This window comes from Hydra vulgaris, chromosome 11, assembly GCF_038396675.1.
Source record: "Hydra vulgaris chromosome 11, alternate assembly HydraT2T_AEP".
Lineage (NCBI taxonomy): Eukaryota > Metazoa > Cnidaria > Hydrozoa > Anthoathecata > Hydridae > Hydra > Hydra vulgaris.
In genome coordinates, this window is record NC_088930.1 from 6,188,312 (window position 1) to 6,210,810 (window position 22,499).

General features: G+C 28.7%; 2 protein-coding genes across 4 annotated transcripts; both read left to right on the forward strand.

Annotated features, from left to right (window-relative positions):
- Positions 1-1,927: 1,927 nt before the first annotated feature.
- nb001 (nematocyte-specific minicollagen nb001) lies at positions 1,928-2,685 on the forward strand. Its single transcript, NM_001280883.1, is given in 2 exon segments — positions 1,928-1,997; positions 2,222-2,685. Coding segments are annotated over 2 exon segments (534 nt in total).
- A 2,250-nt stretch (positions 2,686-4,935) lies between these two features.
- LOC136087366 (uncharacterized) lies at positions 4,936-10,686 on the forward strand. Of its 3 annotated transcripts, none has more exons than XR_010641750.1 (7): positions 4,936-5,195; positions 6,203-6,418; positions 6,527-7,555; positions 7,972-8,311; positions 8,428-8,655; positions 8,792-9,144; positions 9,712-9,799. XR_010641750.1 is itself a non-coding variant. In XM_065809913.1 (7 exons), exons 1-7 carry the CDS (start codon positions 5,042-5,044, stop codon positions 9,970-9,972), a joined length of 2,367 nt encoding a protein of 788 aa, XP_065665985.1. In that variant the 5' UTR covers positions 4,936-5,041; the 3' UTR covers positions 9,973-10,686. The 3 variants fall into 3 exon arrangements, 2 of the variants coding, with proteins under 2 accessions (XP_065665985.1, XP_065665986.1); XM_065809913.1 differs by having other exon boundaries at positions 8,792-8,930; positions 9,712-10,686; XM_065809914.1 differs by having other exon boundaries at positions 4,936-5,025; positions 8,792-8,930; positions 9,712-10,686.
- The last annotated feature ends 11,813 nt before the right edge of the window (positions 10,687-22,499 follow it).

Genomic DNA, 22,499 nt, shown 5'->3' on the forward strand with positions numbered 1-22,499 from the left:
CAAAAGTTATTACTGTTAGCAGTTGCAGTTCAAGACTTGTTTTTTTTTTGATGAAAAAAAAATGATAAACTTGCTCTTCTTCTCTCTCTTACATTTTCTCCTCTATCAACACCAAACACTCTATGTATATTGTTCATTAAAATTGCATTTATTTATATTAATTAGTTGGGTTGTCACTACCTGGTTTCAAATATACTTGGTTATATACCACTTTTAAATGATTCTCGAAGCTATAATTAATGATAAATAGTTTATAAACAATTAGAATAAGTTAGAATTCATTTCTAATTATTCATTAATTAACTATTTATTCATATAGATTATAAATAGTTTTATTAAATTATAGTATATATTAACAACAACTTGTAAACCCATAGACGCCGACAAACTACTTAAAATTTGTCTTTCTTCCAAGATAAACAACTAACCATGCTTTTTCTTGAACGAATGTATGCTTTTACTGGTTGATTATTTTTATATTTCTTTTTAGGAAAATCTTTTAATTGAATTTTTAAGCTCATTCACCAATGGATCTTTTAATGTAAAAAAAAAAAACAATTTCTTGATGAATTACTTTTTTGTCTAACGGCCTTCTTCTTCAAATGAATTCCTCTCAACAAAAAAAGCAGTAAAAATTAAAATAAAAGCAACAATAATTAATTATTATTAGAAAATAAAACATTTGTAAAGCTTTTAAAAAATCTGTCGCCTACTGTCAAACATTCTACTTTTTTTAAACGAAACTTATTTACCCAATTTTTTTAACTTCAGTAGTATACCGTTGAAATCAAACCTTTTTTTGATTCATTAAAAACAACATTATCGTCTTTTTTGAACTGTGTTATGCTTTTTTGCTTTTTATTTGTTTATTTAATTTTTTTCTTGTTTCTTCTAGAAATATTTTGCATAACTTTCTTTGCTAAAAATTTGTTTAACGAAGTTGGCTCTCTGAGTTAACGCTTCCTTGATCTCAACCGTTCACAAAGATTGACAATTCGGCATTGGCAAACGAATAGCAAATTAGGCATTCCATTTCCTTGTTTTCACTATTTAACTAAATTTTTTTTTTTTTTTCAAGTTTTGTTTAATATTTACATATTAAAAAAATAAAATTTAATTTGTATAGATTAAATTCACAATTCGGTGATAAACAATTGAATTTGAAGAAAAAAAAGTTTTTTAGTGCTGCTTCTTTTTTTTTCAAAAGCATTTTTAAACTTTTTTTTTTTTTTTTATTAACGCAAAAAAAAATGTTTGTTTACATTGTTTGTCAAAGTTTTTTGAAAACTCAAACTTTAAAAATCAAATTTAAGTTTCGGAAAAAATCCTGTCGCTTTAATTAAAATGAGTGAAAGATGAAACTGAACATGCAAAAAAAAAAGCTTTCTGAATTTTCAAGATATCTAATATTTACTATTTTTCAATTCTTCTAAATTTTTCTTTTTTTTTTTGATAATTGTTTCTTAACACAATTTTGATTCGGTAAAATAAACAAGAGCTGTAAACATCACTGAAAAAAAGTTACAACCCGCAATGAGAAAAACTTGTAATTAAAACAAAATCGTAATTAAAACAACTCGTAATTACAAACAGTTTGGGTTATTGTAATGCATCGATTTTGGCTTACGTTCTGCAAGAATTGGTATTCACTCATTACGCATTGAAGCGTAAATATGATTTCGTACGCTTTTGCTTGGTTAAGTCCGCCGAGAGCAATAAAAGATTAAGCCCAGCATTCTAGCATTCATCGTCGGTCTTCACTTGAGGTAAGAACAAAAAAGAAAAAAAGAAAAAAAGCATTCTTCTAAGTTTTCTTTTTAATATAGATTTTTAAAATAAAAAAATATTTTTGAAACAACAAACTATTCATTGTTTTTAATTATAAAATTGATCGTTTTTACATTTAGCATCTCACAGATATCATAAAATGGATACAAAACTTGTGGTTCTAGTCGCTCTCTTTGGAGCCTGCATGGCAGGTATGCCAAGACATGTGGGTAAGTAATTTTAACGTTTAAAATATATTTTTTTTAATTATTTTAAAATAATTGTAAACAAATATACTGTTAACTATTAGTTTTGAAAAACGTTTTTTTAAATCCAAATAAGTAAACTTAAATAAAAATTAGTCTAAATTATCAAAAAATGGTTGTATAATTATTAACATTAATTAACATAGATTAACCAATATGGTTTAATTATCAACTTTATTTTCTCTTAGATAAACGTTCACCCACTGCTTGTTATGCTGGCTGCCCAGCTTTCTGTGCACCCGCTTGTATGCCAGTATGTTGTATTCCACAACCACCACCACCACCAGGACCACCAGGATACCCAGGACCATTAGGTGCACCAGGACCAGCAGGACCTAATGGACCACCCGGACCACCAGGACCTCCAGGACCACCAGGACTTCCAGGACCACCAGGACCACCAGGAGCTCCAGCTGGACCACCCGGACCACCAGGAGGACCAGGACCCAATGGACCACCAGGACCACCAGGACCACCAGGTATGCCAGGACCACAAGGACCAAATGGACCACCAGGACCAAATGGACCCCCAGCACCACCACCACCACCACCCCCACCACCCCCACCACCACCACCACCATGCCCAGCCATCTGCGTTATGCAGTGCGTACCATCTTGCCCACCACCCTGTTGTCCACAGAAGAAGCATTAGACGGCAAAATAGCATTTATAAAGAGCTTTTTTATGGACTAGCATTTTTTAATATAATAGTTGCATTGAAGGCTTGAAGCTCAAGTATTTGTATACAACTCAACTGCGCTGACGACGATTGGCTACAATTTATGTATGTATCCATGATATTTAGCTGTCCTTGAAATAAAAGAAAATTTATGAATATGTCTTCTTATTAATGTGTAGCATTTTATTATAAATACCCTCCCTTATGTCAAATAAAAAAATAATATTAAAGTTTTAGTAAGCAATTAAATAAATAACCAAATAAAACCTCATACTAATAATTTAGATATGCAGCCAAATAAATAACCAAATAAAGCTCGGCATTATTATTTTTTTTAAATATACAATTTTTAAACTTGACTTTTTTTTAAATACAAATAAATAATAACTACAAAAAAGCTCCGTATTTGTCTGAATGGTTTTGAGGGTGACGCTTGTAAAAAATTACCTTTTCTTACCAAAAAAAATTTTTTAAATGCTTTTTAAAAAAAAAGAAACAGCGCTAAGAAACTTTTTATTTACTTTAAATTCAACTGTTTATTTATCACCAAATTGTGAAATTATAAAAATAAACATAACATTTGCAAAAATTAGGACAATAAATATAAAACTACTACTACAATGGAACCACTATCACTATCATTATAAATAATATTAATAAGGCAAAAAAAAAAAGATAAAGTAATGATTATAATAATAATAGTAATAGTAATAAAGTTAAAAAAAAAAGATAGTAATAAAGTTAAAAATAAAAGTAATAATAGTTTTATAAAAACAGTAGTTTAAAAAAGAAATAATAAAAGATAAAATTAATATTCATTAGATATATATACTCAAATAAAATTTCTTAATTTGGTTTCGATTGAGAAGAAGAATGTTGGTAATAAAAGGGCATTTATTTAATATCTTTTTTTTTATAAATGGTATTATTTGGTTCCGGTGAGAAACACATTGGTGTTTTATAGAGCTTGCCATACTTGATAGTGTTGAAACTGGAAGTGTGCAAGTTAAAATTATCAGTAATTCGAGTTTAATATTTATGTGTCACTTATTTTAATAAAAAAGTTATTAATTGAATTTAGGAGTTTAGTTTGAAGAAAATCAAACACAAAGAGACAATTGTAAAGCGTTACAAGATCTTGAAATTTTAGAATTTTTAATTCAGTAAACCTATTTTGGATATTAGATTGTAAAGGAGAAATATCATAATTCTTACGGAAGTGTGTTGTAGACTGTTTATACAATTTATTAGAAAACTACCTTTTTGACCCCAAACAATGCAACAATAACTTAGATGAGAGGAAAACAAGGAATAGTAAATTGATATTAGAATATTTTGGGGAACATAGTATCGTATTAAAGACAACATACTATTGGCACGTGAGAGTTTTTTATTTAACTAAATTAGTTGATTGTACCATGATAGGATTTTGTCAAGAAATACCCCGAGATATTTTATATATTTAGATGAGAAAAGTCCTTTAATGTTCTAATTTTTACATTATCATTATCAATATTTTTTTTTTGGTGGATGAAAAATAAAAAAATTCAGTTTTATTGATATTTAGAGAAATGCTGTTAATATTTAACCAATGACACAAATGATGGAGATCTGAGTTAACTTTTTTACACAGCTGCGCAAGTGATTTAATTTATACATAGAAGCCTAATGATAAACAATCGAATTATTTATAGAGTGACAGATTGTAAATATATATCAAAAACAGTAAAGACCCTAGAACAGAACCCTGTTGTCAATAACTTTTAATATTTTCATTTTTCTATTAAATGATTTATTGCATGGTTCTTGTTTATAATATGGTTTTAAATAGAGATACCATAATAACAAAAAAAATATATAAATATGGTTTTAGATAAAGATACCATAATTAAAAATGAACAACTAAAAAGAAAATAGTTTGATTTAAACTAAGTATGTAAATTTAATTTTTATTCTATTTTTAATATAAATTCACACTTAACAAGACTGAAAGTTGTCAGTATTTAAGTTATACAAAATTTAAGAAATATACTAAATTTAAGAAATACCAAAGAATCCTAAACGGTATTAAAGAAAAATGTCTCTGAAAGAGTGTTGTCATTAATCTATTAAAGAATAACAATAAGGGTAGGTACAATCGGCTGAGCAGAGCAAATTGGCTGAGCAGATCATAAATAGTGCGGACGGCAAGGAACAGTATTTTTAATAAAAAATAGTATTTTTAGTGTCAAGCGTGAGCGTATTATGGCGATACTAGTACTTACAAATGTTTCAACTCATTTAAATTATTATTTTTGTCTTATATCTTCAAGTGTAAGTGTATTATGTAATGGCGATACCAATACTTACAAATATTCTGTCTCATTTAAAAATAGAAGTTATTGCTGAACTTATTACCAAAAGCGACATTAATACAAGGTCAACACTGCTCAACAAGCCGAAGTCAGGAGAAGTGTATGTCGCTCAAGTGAACAATGGGATAGGTCATAAACACCTAAGATTTTTTTGTAATTAAATAAACTTTAATAAAGCTAATAACGATAAAATAAATAATGATACTTTATACACTTTCTTAAATCGTTTATAAGCAACTCTCAATAAGCCAGGTTTAACTAGGATGTGCTTCTTTACAGACTTACAGATTATCTATATAGCAAATTTGATCATACCTGGATTACTTCAGCATTGTTGCCAACAATGCTGAAGTAATCTAGTGGCATTATACCAACAATGTTGGTATAATGCCAAATAATAAAAAGGTAAATAACCAGATAATTAAAGAAAAAACTTTATAAGTATACTTAATAAGTTGTTTATGTTTTCCTAGACTTCAACCAGTAAGTTGAAAGTGTATAATGAGTATATTTGCACTTATAATATAAAAGTTAATTGTAAATATAAGTGTTTAAAAATACTCATGTAATAATTTATGAAGTAGTTATGTAACTCCATAGCTTTTTAGTTTCTGCTCATAAAAGTTACTTTATTAGAGAAATTGCATAGCTTGAATCCTCATTCCCACTTTTAATACTTTTTGCCTAGGAGCCGGGGAAAGTGAATGGTCAAAATGTCCAATATAAATTAGCTGCACAATAGCTTTAGCTTTATAGCTATAACGAAGATGCACAATAGCTCTAGATGGTTATTTAAGGACCATGAAATGCATCTAAAAAGCAATGTTTCAACCACATTTGCATTTAACAAATGTTTTGGTGTTGCATATCATATTTACATTTTAAGTTTAGTCTATAGTAATTGGATATTTAAGAAAATGTAAGATGATATAGTAGCATTTTATTTTTTTAATATTAGTTTGGGTGATCAAGGTTTTCAACTCTTGTCCTCCTTTTCCTACACATAATAAAATAAAGATTTTGAATAATTTTTTTCCTTCTCTTTCATCCTTAGGGCTAAGGCTACTCACCTACCTTATTTTATGTAATTATTTGTTCTGTTTGTTTTGAAAAACTTTTTTAATTTCATTTATTAGATGACTGGCGCGCTGATGGATATAGATGGAAACAAACTGGATGCTGTAAAATTCCACGTGGTTCGCCAGTTTATTCAAAGCTCCACTATGCCACAGTGACATCTACTGGAACATCAACTGTATTTCAGAAGTTTGTTTATAAAGATTTGTGTCAAAAAGATGTTGTTGTTATTCATTATATGGGAAACCATCACCTTGCTGTCCTTATGCCACATGGTAATCTTTTCAAATATTATTTAATAACAGTTCTATCTTATGTTTGTTTAAAAGATATTTTTCATAAATTTCTAATATCTAATTAAATTATATTTTATTGCATTTTAGGAAACTCTAAAAAAGCTATTAATTTCCTAACAACAGCTTCATCAGTGCGAAGTGCTATTGTTGAATCAAAGAATTACAAAGAAATGCTTATTGATGTCAAAGATGAGCCCATACAGTTTCAACCTAGAAATCCTAGACAATTCAAGTATATAAGGAGTGTTGAATCAGCAGGAAAAAGACTTGGAGTTGATTCTTTTGTTACTCTTCACGAACTAGCTTATATGATGCCTGGATTTGTGTGGACAGTCTCTACTTACCCGGACTTGGCTGTATCATTTGGAATACAAAAATCCATAGAACAACTTGTGATGTGTTCTCAAGTATTTTTTTCTTATGATACAACTTTTAATTTAGGGGATTTTTATTTATCTATTTTAGTGGCACAAATGAGTTATTTTGTGGAAAAACCATGTATGCCTATAGCCTTTTTATTACACGATCAAAAATTTGATATAGTCCATAAATTTTTTTTCAAAACTCTCAAAACGAAACTCCCAATTTTAAATAATGTTGTAATAGTAACAGATGGAGAGAGTGGTCTAAGCAAGGCTATTGAAAAAGCATTACCAAAATGGAATCTTGTAACTTGCTCTAACCATATTTTGTCAGATATTGAGATATGGTTGAAGAAGCATAATGCTGGAAAACAAGAAATAAGTGTATACAAATCTCAAGTCCAGGAACTTTTACAGTGTGAAAGTGAAAGCCAGCTCCAAATGAAGATTGATACATTGAAGCTTTCTTGGAGTGAAGCCTTTGTTGTTTATTTTGAAAACCACTTGAGCGCTCGTATTTCTATAGCTTTTATTGGCTATTTGAGATCTGTTGGATTATTTGAAGGTTTAGTTACAAACAATATATCTGAATCTTTAAACGCTCTAATAAAGAGATTTCAGGAATGGGAGGAGGCACCAGTTGATGCTATGCTTATAGCAATGCACCGTTTACAAACTTTTTATCTCACCGAAATTAAACGCAGCTTCAGTGGCTTTGGACCATACACTCTCAATGAAAATACTCACCTGTCTAGTATGTATTTAAATCATGTTTTAAACTTATTTATGATTTTTGTGGTCACTTATTGTTGCTATTTTTGCAGTCGTTTTTCTATCGTGCAATAGCACATTACATTCATCATCATAATCTATACAACATATCAGGTGTGTAATTTTATGTCTTACTTGAGTCGCCCACTATAGTAATCAACAGTGCTGTAATTTATTGTCTATTTTAATTAAAATCCGCTGCTTTTTATAACGTTTAGTAAAATTAAATAGTGCACTGTAGTGTATTTAATTTTAAACCTAGTATTTTTTTTAAAAAGATTTAATTATTTTTTAAAGGTTTCTTTTAAATAATCACAAGTAATGAAATCATTAAGGTACCAGATGACCATGAAGGTACACCCCTGCATATTCATTACCTTAAATTATTCTCTGTTTCAGTTAACATCGATGAAGTACCTAAATTGGAAGATCCTGAGCTCGTTATTGCAGAGCTGCAAGCAGCAGCCAATGTATCATTGAAACAGCTTGTACCACCATCGATTAGTGTCCTTTCTAACATGCTGACAGTAGTTCATAATCCAAGCATCAAAGTCTTTACAGTCTCTGGACCAGATGGCAATGCACATAATGCACATGTGGTGAAATTATTTCCAAAAGAAAGTTGCACATGCCCTTCTTCAACAATGTGCTGTCATGTACTGGCAGTCAAATGTAGCATAGGTGTTGAGTGTAGTGAAAGGCGAGTTTTAAATTTGACCAAGTTGCGAGGCAATTCACGGTAATTTTACTAATTTCTGTAGCAAGTTTATTTAATTTTTGTTTGATTACATTCTAGTTAGACTTTTTTTCTCTCTAAAATCTATTAAATTCGTAAAATAACTCTTTTTTTTTTAGAAAAAAAGGTGACAAAAAATCGGGAAGGAAGAAACCAAGACCAGGAGATATTAACTTTATCCCTGCACCTGATGCAATTGGTGCAATTAATAATTTGGACTTGAGTAGTTTTGATGACTTTTCCTTAATACAAAATAACGACGCAAAAGTGTCTCCAACTTTAGTTGGTATTGATTATTTACACGCTGATAATATTGCTACAGCAATCCCATTAGCGAAATCTAAAATGTATTTTTTGGTTTTGTATTTTTACATTTACAATTGTCTCATTCTTTTTTTTAATATTCAAGTGTTGTTCTTATTTTTAAAGTTTCTTTTTAAACATATATATTGTTTTTCTGTTAAATATGTTATTATTTTTAAGGAAGCAAAAACAATTAAAATTGGTTGATGCATATGTACCAAAGAAAAAACAACCCTCTGCCTCTTTAGTTTCATCTGATTTTCAGTCGTTACTTTATTCAGATGTGATACCAATTGTTAATGTTGAATTGGAATGTATTGTAAGTGATGCAATTCTATTTATTCATTTTTCAGATTCTAAGTATATCTGTGTTTATTTTCATCAGCTAGCAAGGCACTAGTTTAAATTAACTATGTGCTTAATTGCACATTGGGTTTGTGTGTTGCTTACTAAGCAGCACACAAACTGTGTGCAATGTTTACAAAGTATGTGTGTTTAACAGATATCAAGCGTTTACACCAAGCGGCAGCAGGGTATGAAGTTTTTATCACAGCATAATAATATTTACAAAATTCTGTTGTTGTTAACTAAGTTGTTTATAACAGCTATACTATTGTTCTTAACAAATGTTGGTTGTTATAACAAGTTTTATCAAGAAGTGCACCAAATAAGAATTCAAATTGAAGTGTTCTTCAATTTGAAACTTGTATGTATAATTGAAATCTATAAATGGTTAAAAAATCAATATATTTCTAAAATAGTTATTACACTTCATGAAGATATCATGATATCTAATCAGTTTATAACATGGTATATAATCCGTTTGCTTATTATACTAAGAATGTCATTATGAATTATAATATTAAATATTAATAATAACATTCATACTAAGCTACATACTAATGTCACTAAACTTATGTCACTAGACTAAGCAATCACACTAAGCATTGTTAATCATAAGTAAATATTTTGCTGGAGGTAAAAATAGCATTAGTAGTATCAAATAGTTACAATAATAGAACTGACATTGGTTTGCTAAACGTATTCTCAATGTGTTTTTCAGTTTTAATAATATAAACCAATAATATTTTGTTTTCTAGGTTCCAGTTGATGTAGGCGATTGGCTTCAATTTAATACAGCGAGTGTTAGCATTGCTGATCGTAATCTAATCACAAGTCCAGATGGCCTTCTCAATGATAAGGTTATTTATGCTGCAATGATTTTGTGTAAACAACAGTTCCCCGATGTTGACGGTTTAGAGGACCCAATTCTGTGTTTTGCAGGTCAGTGTAATAGTTTCCGCTTTCAAAACGTGGTTATGTTCAAATTTTTAATGATGAAACCAAAGGACATTGGATAACTGTTGCCAACCAGCATTGCAAAGATGGTAAAATAAACATCTATTGCAGTTTACAGTTAATTCCTAGCAAAGAGTGTACACATTCAATTTCAAAATTTGCTCGTATACAGTGTGCAGTGATGGAGCTCCATATTAACAATGTATCCCGTCAAAGAGAAATGTTATGTGGATTTTATACAATTGCAAATTGTGTTTCTTTGTGCCTAGGCAAAGATCCCTGCAATTTTACATACAGAGAGTCAGTAATGCGCCAACATTTATTGGCATGTCTTGAAAATAAGTATATTACTCAGTTTCCTGTTGAGAGTTTTAGAACTGTGAGGAAGAGTGTAATTCGAATTTCAAGAAACACCTTGTATTGTGTTTGTCGCACTATTTTTATGTCTTCTGGCTCGATGGTCCAGTGTAAATTGTGCAATGAGTGGTTTCATTCATCTTGCATAGGTTTATCCGAGGAACTTTTTATTGAGTACAAGAGAGATATACAGAAAATTTACAAATGTGCTAAATGTATATAAAAAAATATTTTCTAAACATTCTTGATTTTAATTTTTGTTTGTGATTATTTTATTTATTTTTAATACATTTTTAATAATTAAAAATATTTTCACTTTTTGTATTATAACACATTTGCGGTTTTACGGTTTTACGAGATTTATGTACTTAGCATATTACAAATGGAATTATTTAATTTCGGCTGATTGCCAAATCGGTTAATTGCTTTTTAAGTTTGAAGTGTATTTTACTATTATATATATATATATATATATATATATATATATATATATATATATATATATATATATATATATATATATATATATATATATATATATATATATATATATATATATATTATGCGGTAGTGGTGTAGTGGTAAGAGCGCTCGCTTTGCGTGCGAGAGGTTCGGAGTTCGACTCCCACCACGTCCCTGGAAGTACCGCGCTCAACTTAGTTTATCCGCGCAGCGGACTTGCTTGTCAAGGTTCGTGTTTCGGATTAAAGAGTTGCGAGAGACTTGCACTACGAATAAAAAAAAAAGTAACCTCCCCGATTGTAGTAGCCCCCTCGGGCCTAAAGGAAGGTGAATTATCGAAAAAAAAAATATATACCCTTTTTTTTTTAAATTTTGGTTCGTTAATATCTAATGTTGGAGTTCGGTTAGGTCTTCAAGCACAGTGCGGGTTCGGTTCGGTTCGATATCAACAAACCTGTTTTTTTGTTAGTTACAAAGCTTTACATTTACAATAATGAAACACAAATAAATTTAAGTAATATTAAGTAGTTAAAGCATTTCAAATTATTTCAAATAGTCTTTAACTAATGCAACTTTAACTAAAAAACAAAGTATCAGTTGCAAAAATAGCCAACAACTTTCTAGCAAACAATGTTATCGTCGGCAGCGTTTGTTCACGGTCATTGTCTTTTCAGAATTGTAATACATATATATCACATAATATTCGGCTGATCACACATATATCACATAACATTCGGCTGATCACACATATATCACATAATATTTGGCTGATCACACATATATCACATAACATTCGGCTGATCACACATATATCACATAATATTCGGCTGATCACACATATATCACATAATATTCGGCTGATCACACATATATCACATTATATTCGGCTGATCATAAATATATCACATAATATTCGGCTGATCACACATATATCACATAATATTCGGCTGATCACACATATATCACATAATATTTGGCTGATCACACATATATCATATAATATTCGGCTGATCACACATATATCACATAATATTCGGCTGATCATTATTCGGCTGATCACACATATATCACATAACATTCGGCTGATCACACATATATCACATAATATTTGGCTGATCATTATTCGGCTGATCACACATATATCACATAACATTCGGCTGATCACACATATATCACATAATATTTGGCTGATCATTATTCGGCTGATCACACATATATCACATAATATTCGGCTGATCACACTTATATAACATAATATTCGGCTGATCATTATTCGGCTGATCACACATATATCACATAATATTCGGCTCATCACACATATATCACATAATATTTGGCTGATCACACATATATCACATAATATTTGGCTGATCACACATAGATCACATAATATTCGGCTGATCACACATATATCACATAGTATTCGGCTGATCATTATTCGGCTGATCACACAAAGTTCGGCTGATTAATTTAATAATCTGCTCAGCCGTTTGTACCATATGAATGATCTGCTCAGCCAATCTGCTCTGCTCAGCCGATTGTACCTACCCTAACAATAACACTTCTATAATTTTTGAAATAAATAACTGAGTTTTTCTGGAGTTAAAATTTATAAGCCACTGAAACCCTAGATTGTTACAGAAGTGAGATCAGATTCAAGATCTGCTGCCTGCTCAAAGCAATCAAAAAGTGATTTTTGGTTAATTGGAGTATATAGTTATGCCGTCAGCAAAAAGAGCTGCTTTAAATATCATTAATAAAAATGAGAAACAATACAATACTAAAGGTACCTTAATGTACCCCAAAAATTAATGGAATAGAAGAAGAATTTTGGTTTTTGTAAATGGCTTTGGTACTGCAGTTAGAAAGAAATGATTTAATAAATATCAAAAACTTTCCTAGATACACCATATGAACAGTCTTATGGAGAAGGAAAGCAAGCCAAACTTTATTGAAAACCATCTAATGCACAATAGAATATTTCTGCTTAACAGCTAACAGTCATCTGAAGAACTAGAAGATTAATACTCGCGTCAGTTGTCAGAGTGTAAGTTATTTGATTCAAGATGAGATATAATAAATTCGTTTGATCTTGCTGATGATAGAAAAAAGACTGGTTGGACGATTGTGATGGGAGCCAGGGAGTTCTCCACAGTTTTTAAAAATTGAAACCACAGATGCTATGCTCCAACAGATAGAACAATAAGACTCAGTTCAGCCCTCATTAAATAGTTTAAAGAATATTAAACAGAGTTCTCGAGATCACTCAAAAAATTCACGGCAATCTCCGCGAACGGATTTTTTGATTTTAGCTGCTTCACAAAAACATTTAAAAATGGCCAAATATTTTGCGTTTGCACAATTAAAAGACATTTTAGAAATTCACGAGAATTATATAACGAAGTTTTTTAATGATAGAATTAAAAAACTAGAAAACAAATTAAACAGTAATTGAAGCGTTTATTTCAGAAACCAGTCAAGTGTACTTTTTTTAATTTTCGGAAACCTAAAAAAATCTTCTAAATTTTAAAATGAGTGAAAATTTTGGCTTAGTAAATTATTTTAAGTGTTTTTTATTGTATTGCAAAAATAAATATTGATTGGGTTGACTTTTAAAACTTTTATTTTTTTAGCGAAACTTTTTTTAAATTTTGTACTTAACGGATTTCTGCAAGAAAATAAAACTTTTTTCTAATAAAAAAGTTTTTGACTATAATATTGATTTTGAAAAGCAGTAGTAAATTGTAAATAAAAAAACATACTATCTTTGTGTTTAAATTTATAAAAATGAAGGAAAAAACGTTAAATGAGGAACACAAAGTATAAAAATAATCAAGTCAAACGAGATAACATAAAAAACATTATGACATAAATCATATTGTCGATGCATATAGCCCAAGACAAGAGTTTTTATTTTATTTACCGTCATATGCTACATTAATGTTGCAGGCAACTTAGTTTGAAAGCCATCGGAGGATTTTTACATAAAAATGTTCATAGTCTGTATTATACTAGGCCAACTTCTTCATGTCATTAATTCTCTTTCTGTTGATTTTTATCTTTTCAGATTACTGTTGCGAGCTTCGTAACTGCAGAATACTTTTTGAGTGGAAACATTGAGGAGGTGAAACCGTCAATAAAGTACTTGTTAAACAAATTTCCTAGGTCAGTTTTGTTGTAATTAAAATGTATTGAAAAGATATCCCGTCTTCCTTTCGAATTCTCCTCCTTGAAGTTTTGTATGAGTTGAAAGTCTTCAAGTAAAATTGTGATCACCAAGTAATAAAAAACGTGAATCATGTCGTTTTTTTGTTTGTTTGTTTGTTTTTCACGTTATTAAAGTGCTCCAAGTAGACTTATTGGTCTTGTCATAGAGCATCGCGGAAAAATATTAAACCGGAAATTCACACCTCCTCCCTTACAAATGTTGCTTATTGGGCTAAAGAGGAGTAAAACCACTAACTTCTTTGTTTTGAGCCAGAACTCTAACCAAAGCAACAATTTATTGCTTGGTGAAAAGTAAAATGCCCTGATTTACTCAATTTAAAAATCATTTTAGCATACAAACAGTTTTGAACACTTCTCTTTAACAAAGAATTATGAGTAGTAATTATAATGAAACAATTGCAAAAAAATCTAACATTAATCAATATGAAAGTACTGATATGATTAACAAACTTGCTGAATTAGAGTCAGAAGCCGGCACAAAAATTCGAGATTCTGTGGTTTTGAGGAAGTTAATGGTGAAAGTTGGTAAGACAGTGAAATTAAAGTTATGGAGTTTTTAAATAATAAACTTTAATTACACAAATTTTGAAATTGAAAGAGCAAATTAAGTTGGGAAAATGTACCGAGAGATATCAGAAAAAATAGATCTATCATAGCCAGATTTTTAAATATAAAGACAAAACCACAATATATAAAAAAAAACCGACTAAGTTATAATTTTTTTGAGTCCATATATGGACTCAAAAAAATTAATCACACGTGAAAATTAATCACACGTGAAAAATAAGAGCAAAGAAACTCTTTGCTCTCATTTCCAACAAAACCATTAATTTTGAGTCTATATTATGCAATTTTTAATAAACTAATGATTTTTATTAGGTGATGAATCGGATTCTGATCGTTATTATTTCATTGATTCTGCTTAATTCCATGGGTATTGTAATTACTTTCGTGGGTATTTATAAATAATTTAATAAATGTAACTACTTTTTTAACCTTAAAATTAAAAGATTTTTTGATCAAAGTAATATTAACACAATTCACATCAATATACGAAGTTTAACCCTTTAGCGCCCCGTGTAGCAGATCTGCTACATAACTTCAGAAACCTTTTATGGCCGTCCTGTCAACACAGTGATCTCAAAAACAACTTTTATAGCATATTTACAACATACTTTTGCTGATCCGATTTAGCCAGGTTAATATAATTGGATAATGAAGGCATAAAAACATATCAAAATTGTCTTTTTAAAAATCGGATGATCGGATGAAAGTATTGTTATGGTTTACATGTTTTTATTTGATTAGAAGTGACTTTGTAAATTGAAATGAATAGCAAAGTTTCATTTTTCAAATTGCTTTAAATTCTTTTAACAGAATCCTTTAATTTAAGAAAACTTTTTTATTATTTCATTCCTCGAATTACCATTGTAGCAAATATGCTACAATGACATAATAGGTGTGTACACCTCACTCTTTACCATACACAGTAAACTTTTTTTTTTTTTTTAATTTTATTAAGGTGCTCCAAGAAGTCCTTACGGTCTTATCACTGAGCCCTGTGGATTAGTATTTAATTGGAAGTTCACGCCTTCTTCTTAACCGATGTCACAAAATTTACCCAGAGTTGGGGTATGAACCACGGATCCTTTTTTTTTAGAGTCAAGTGCGCTATCACTGCGCCAAGAGTGCTAACTTAATAATGATTGTTTATATGAAAAAAGTAATATTACGGAAGAATTTAATAAATATTTTGTGTCTGTAGAACTAAACCTTGCCAAAGTAACTCCTTATGCTACCCAGTGGGTACGCGTTGTCCGGGGAACGTACGTTGGACATCTCACGTCCAGACGTCCGTAAGACGTCTAACGGACGTCCACTACACGACGCATGCCTACTGTGTAACAGTTTAAAAAATGACCTAAGTTTTCTCTCTAAATTCTTACTTGAGCTATTTTGAATAATCTTTCAAAGAAATTGAAAATTCTTTTCAAATTTTAAAATCTAAAAAATCTGTGGGCCCTGATTTTGTTAATTTGCTATAAGTTCATTTGATATTTTAAATTATTTACTCTTTACGATTTTTTTTCAATGAATCACAAAATTTTAAGAAAGTTAGCTCTAAAATTAGCGACAGCCATACCAATAATAAAATTAGCGACAGCCATACCATTATTAAAAGGTCACTGAGAACATTAGTAACTATTTTCCGATTTCACAACTTTCTGTATTCTCTAAAATTTGAGAAAAAATTTGTACAACAAAATTTATAAGCATCTTACTACTAACAATAAAATAGGCAGCAATTAATATGGTTTTCAAAAAACACGTCTACTGAACATTCAATTCTTTAATTTACTAGAATATTTCTTACTCGTTTAAAAATTCTCAATTTACTTATCATGAAATTATTTTTTAAAAGTTCGAGTCCAGAATTACTCGAAATTTAAAAACTTCGCTTTCCTATTTTTAATATATAATAATGATCTTTTTTATATATAATGATCTATTTTTATATATATAATGATATGATTTTATATATCATATTTTATATATCAGATATATCATATATTATCATATCATACATATATCATATATCATTATCATATATTATGATATATCAGATATATCATATTTTATATATCATATCATATATATATATACATATATATATAATGATATGATTTTATATATAACGATAATGATTATAAATAATATTATATAATATAATAAATTGTATATAGTTTATATATAATGATCTATTTTAAAAATAACGATCTTTTATATATAATCATTATCTTTTTTTTTTTTATTCTTTATTACATCACGTTATTATTTCATAAAATTTACAACTAAAATAAAATAGTATAAACAATTACAAGATATTTAATATATATATACATATATATATATATATATATATATATATATATATATATATATATATATATATATATATATATATATATATATATATATATATATATATATATATGTATATATACATATCTAATATTTGATATATACTCAAAGCTTCTAACCTAATGAGTATTATGTTTTCTGATGATTCTAACTTATTTCTCTCTCACAATAACGTTATGACACCTTTTAGCAATATGAACATTAAACTAGTCAAAATTTCTTAATGTTCCAGACTGAACAAATTATTATTAATTATGGATAAAACTAAATGGATTTTTTCATCTTTATGGTAAAAAGCACCTGGTGCCTTGAAACTTGCCTTTTCTTTTATTGATGATACGATCTTTAAATGAGTTGAAGTGACAAAATTTGTAGGTGCTCATAGTGACAAAAAAATTACATAGAAAAATCACATTGCAAACTTGCACTGTAAAATTTCAAAGAGTATAAACGTTATATAGAAAACGAGAGCCGTTCCTAATAAACTTTAATACAGTTATTTTAATTGTTAATTGATTGCCATATTAACTATGCAAACATTCCTTAAGGGTAGCACCAATAAAACTAAGCTTAGATCTTTCTATCAGGAACAGATGAATGTTGGCCAACTTTAATTAAAAAGTTTATTTAAATAAATTTCAAGAATCATTTTGCGCACCCCAAGTCTCTTTTATATGAAATGAAAGCTCTCAATTTATATGAGGTAAATATTTTGAATATTCTTTTTTTAATGTATAAATATAAAACTCACTTATCACCTGTTTCTTTTGGTAACTTGTACTTACAAAGAGAAATAAATATATTTTAAGTAATGATAATATAATTTGAAAACCATTTTCTCAAACACTTTCTCAAACATTTTCTCAAACAAATTTTGAAATAATATAGTTGTAAACACTGGAATAATAATGTTGTAAACACTAGAATAATATTTGGAATAATATAGTTGTAAACGATTTTAATCTTAATGTATTTTATCAAAAAGCAAATATTTAACATGTTTAATTTGTAATCAGTTATGTAATTAATCTGTTTTTTTTTTTTAATTTTGATAAAATTTCAATCTTAATGTATTTCATCAAAAAGCAAATATTTAACGTGTTTTATTGTTAGCGGTTCAAAAAAGAAAAAAGAAATGCTGTCTCAACGCAGTAGATAAGATAAGAAATAACTATAGCAACGGAAGCCGTATTGACTTAGATGTCTAACAATAAATTAACTTGTTTCTATGGAATAACAAAAAAAATTTGCTATTAGATTCAAGATTTGAATTGGAAGAAATGCTCTTTACGAATAGCTCTGTCTTATCCTTGGGAGAGATAATGAGATAAGACCGGTGTAATAGAGATGGAATATTAGATTTTGTTAATGTCACTGTTAGAGATTTTTCAAAAGTCTTTAGACCCTTACTTCTGAGCTAAAACACAAGATTTAGTAAACTGAGAATACTAGAACTCCACATCAGACAGTACCTTTTTACATTAATTTTTGGAAATAATAAAAAAACCTCAAATTTTCAAGAGAGTTATTTTTGTGAAAAGGATTAGAAATAGTAGCTGCATAAGAAAATGAAAACTATGGGGTATCATGGGGAGTCATGGGGTAGAATCAGGGGCAATTCTAGAAATAAAATGAGAGAAAGGGGGCGAATCCTTAAAAAGTACCGACTGCTTTTTAAAAAAAGAAAGTTCCTCGAAACTGAAAAGTGTCAAATACCCAGCTTTCCTCTTAAAAAGATTTGAATCCAAATATTAACTAATCTAAACTAAATGTGGAACAATACAAAGGCTAAATTGATTTAAACTTAGTGTTCCTATAGTCTTACCACAGATAATATCTGTCTATGGACAAATTTTTTGTGCATAGTTATATAATACAATGATAAAATAAAAAATACAATAAAAATAATAAATAAAAACACAAGTTACCAGGGTTACATAATACAATTAAAAAACTAAAAATTATTGAGCAGCATTCAATGCTCTAAAACCATAATGATAGTTTTAGAGTTTGACTTGTTTTAAATGCAACACCACATGGATTACTACATGCAACACCACATGCAACCAGGGGCGGATCCAGCATTGGTCTTTGAGGTAACTTTCTAACATGGAGCAAACTCCAAACATTTATATGTTTACGCTTAAGTCAAATAATGATGTTTTGCAAAAAAGTAGTAATGGTTGGAGCCTGGGAACAAAAAATCTCCAAAAGTTTCTCATTTCTCCTCCCCCCCCCCCACCTCCTTCCCGGCTAGTATAATCTCTCAGTGGTCAAAAATTATGACCATATAAAACTTGCAACACCCTCAATTTGAATGGAGTTTAAACTTCATATGTTTATAATTGAACAATGACATTTAAAATCTATTGATGAATATAAGTCTAAATGAAAATAGTACAAAAAATATTTTATCAACTTGTTGCTCTCATATTTAGAGCAGGAAGGTGGCGAAAGTACTAGGGCTTTTTTTGCCAGGTTTCAATCATTGCAATTTTTTGCAAAGCATACTTATTCGACATAAGTATAAACATATAAATATTTTGAGTTTGCACCGTGTCTGGAAGATAGATATTTCAAAGACCAAAAATGCTGGATCCGCCCCTGAATGCAAACAAAAAGAATAATCTTTCGACTTTTTTTTTTTTTTTTTGATTTTTGTAATAAGCAATTAATTTAAAAATTCAGCAATAAAAAGTTACTAGAATTATAAAATGTAAAACCTTTTGTAAAAAAATTTTTTTTAAAGTTTTATTTAATTTTATATTTCGATTTATTTTCAAAACCTGTAGATTTATTAAATTTAGATTGTTAAACAATCTTTAATTTAAAAATAAACTCTAAATCATATTTGCCGTTTGGACGGTTTTGATTATATTTTACTGCGTTCACAAAATATGATTTTGGTACGATACGTGATATATATATTATATATTTGTCGTAATATATATATATATATATATATATATATATATATATATATATATATATATATATATATATATATATATATATATATATATATCACATATATATATATGCCGTCTCATGTAAATTCTTAAGCAAAAAATTCTTCTAAAATATTATTGATTGCAGAATTTAACTTTATTGTAACGTTGTAAACGTTGTAACGCCTATAAAAAAAAAATTTAAAAAGTTACACAGCATCAAAAAATACACAATATAACTTAAACAAACAACTAATCTTTTTAATTTTATTTATTTTAGGCGCCCCAAGAAGGCCTAATGGTTTTGCCACAGAGCACCGTGGAGCAGCATTTTACTTGGTTCACGCCACCTTCCTTACTGATGGCGCGAAATATGCCCAAAGCTCGCTTCGAACCCTGAATCGCTAGCTTTCTAAAGCAAGCGCTCTAACCACTGCGTCACGACCGCATTATAACAATTTGTTTGATATATATAAGCATATTAATATTATTACTATAACTCGATAAAAATATGTGTATAATAACTTGTATGAATATACAAATATAAAATAATTTAAAAAGTTGAGTATATACATGCAAGTATATACATATAAGTTTAGATAATTGAATGGAGATTGAATTAAAAAAAGTTTAAATGATCACTTTTATTTTACAGCTAATTTTTGGTAATTACGTAACATTAATTGAATTAGAAGACTAAATTAAAGATAAAATATTTTTTAAATAAAATTTTACTTAAAGATAAAACTTGAGAAAAACTAAAATTAAAATTTTTTTTTTCTTTTCTTGTGTAAATAAGTTTTTTATTGCTAAAAAAAAAATTTACGATGATAAAAAAATTTATTAAACGGGGATTTTTTTAAGTAAAAAATTTATTTTAAAAATGTATATAAAAAGATCTTTTTTAAGTACATTTTTGAAATGAATTTTTTTAAATTTTCATTATAAAACTGTAGACATTTACTATAACCACAAACTACGTTTTGTTTGTGGTTCAACCGTTCAACCGTTATATTTCTGTGAAACTAGAAACTATTAAGCTTAAATATAAAAAAAAATTAATGAACTTCAAGTTTTTCACTATTATACTATTACTAGTTTTGTTTCACTTCTTTAATGTAAATATTGGTTCTTTCTTTGTTGCGCGATTTTTATTTTATTTTTTTGGCTTCCATCGGAGATTAATGTCAGGGCGTGCTTAAAATATGTGGGCATTAACTTTTTTTTTTTTATGTTTTTTAGTTTACAATGTTAGTCATGATAAAATAAAATAAATATTAAAAGTAGGGGAGACCGGGGCTAGTTGGCTCGGTTTTTACTCTATGAGCTCTGTACCCCTAACAGTACAATTTTTTAAAAATATTAAAGTGTATTCTTAAAGAGTATGGATTAGGGTATCTTATAAAATTTGCATTCATTTAAAAAAAAAAAATTCTTGGGGCCTTTCCGGACCCTCAAAAAAAAAAAAAATTTGCGCCAACTTACCCCACCACGGGGTAAGTTGGCGCAAACTATAAAAATGATTATTAATGCACTATTAAGTGCAAAATTAATAGAAATTTTTTTTAAATTAACTTTTGCAACAATTTTATCCCAAAATTTAATATTACTTTTAGCTGGTACCAAATATTAGTCCGTATAAAAGCCAAACAGTAACCCACCTTTTATCTGTGGAAAAAAAAAACTAAACAAATTTTTTTTTAAATTTTTTTGTAAGAATAAATGTTTTCAATATTGTTAAAAATAAAAAAAATAAAAAAAAATAATTTTATAAAAATAAATATTTTTTTCCATAGTAAATGCTATGAGCCAACTTACCCCGTAAAAAATTTGTCAACTTACCCCGAAAGCTTTTTTTTTAATAAACAGTCTATAGATCCTGAAAAACGGCAGCTTTGAAAAAAAAGTCTGACTGGATATAGTAAACCAATTGTGACTGGAACTTTTACAATAATTTTTTTTTCATACGACTAAATGTTTTCTTTGTTAAGTAAAAAGGAAGCGATGTTCTAAAAGTTACGTTTTTGTCCAAAAAACGCATAAATCTCAATATCTCCCATGCGCATGCGCGAATCCTGACAATACTACAGTGAATGATGAAATGGTCAATGAGGAAGTTTCTGAGTAATTTTTGTCACTTTCTGATGAAAGGCTCTAAAGATAAACGCAGTTCGTCAACTTACCCCTGCGGCCAACTAGCCTACTTTACAAATATATATTCATACCATGAGTAATAACAATGTAAACTTTAGTTCTGGGAGACAATTAGGTAAATTTGTGGGCTTGAAATCTATATGTCTTTTACAGCCTAACGCGTATCATGTTTCATTTCTTGGTCGTTGGCAAGATTTTCTTCGACAAGATTTTCTTCGAATAGAAATTGATGTGCTGAATAATATTTAAACAGTTGTCTAGGCATCTTCAAGCGTGCAGCAATAATTTGTTCAGACTTCCCGTATTCCATTTTAGTAAGTTATCTTTTAGCCATGCAATAAATTTAACCTTATAAAATAGTTTTTAAAACTTTTTTACTTTTAAATATTGATTCATAAAAAAAAATTAAGAATGAGAAAAAAAAATACTTTTTATAAAAATCATCTGTATTATTTAAAGCATTCAAGTAAATTTTGAAGTTTTTCTTTTAAACTATTATATTCCTTAAAATATCTTAA

Coding starts and splice junctions, on each gene's coding strand:
- LOC136087366 (XM_065809913.1), top strand. CDS start 5,042: ATGGCGATACCAATACTTACAAATATTCTGTCTCATTTAAAAATAGAA. Junction 5,196..6,202: donor TCAAGTGAACAATGGGATAG/GTCATAAACACC, acceptor TTCATTTATTAG/ATGACTGGCGCGCTGATGGA. Junction 7,556..7,971: donor TGAAAATACTCACCTGTCTA/GTATGTATTTAA, acceptor TCTCTGTTTCAG/TTAACATCGATGAAGTACCT.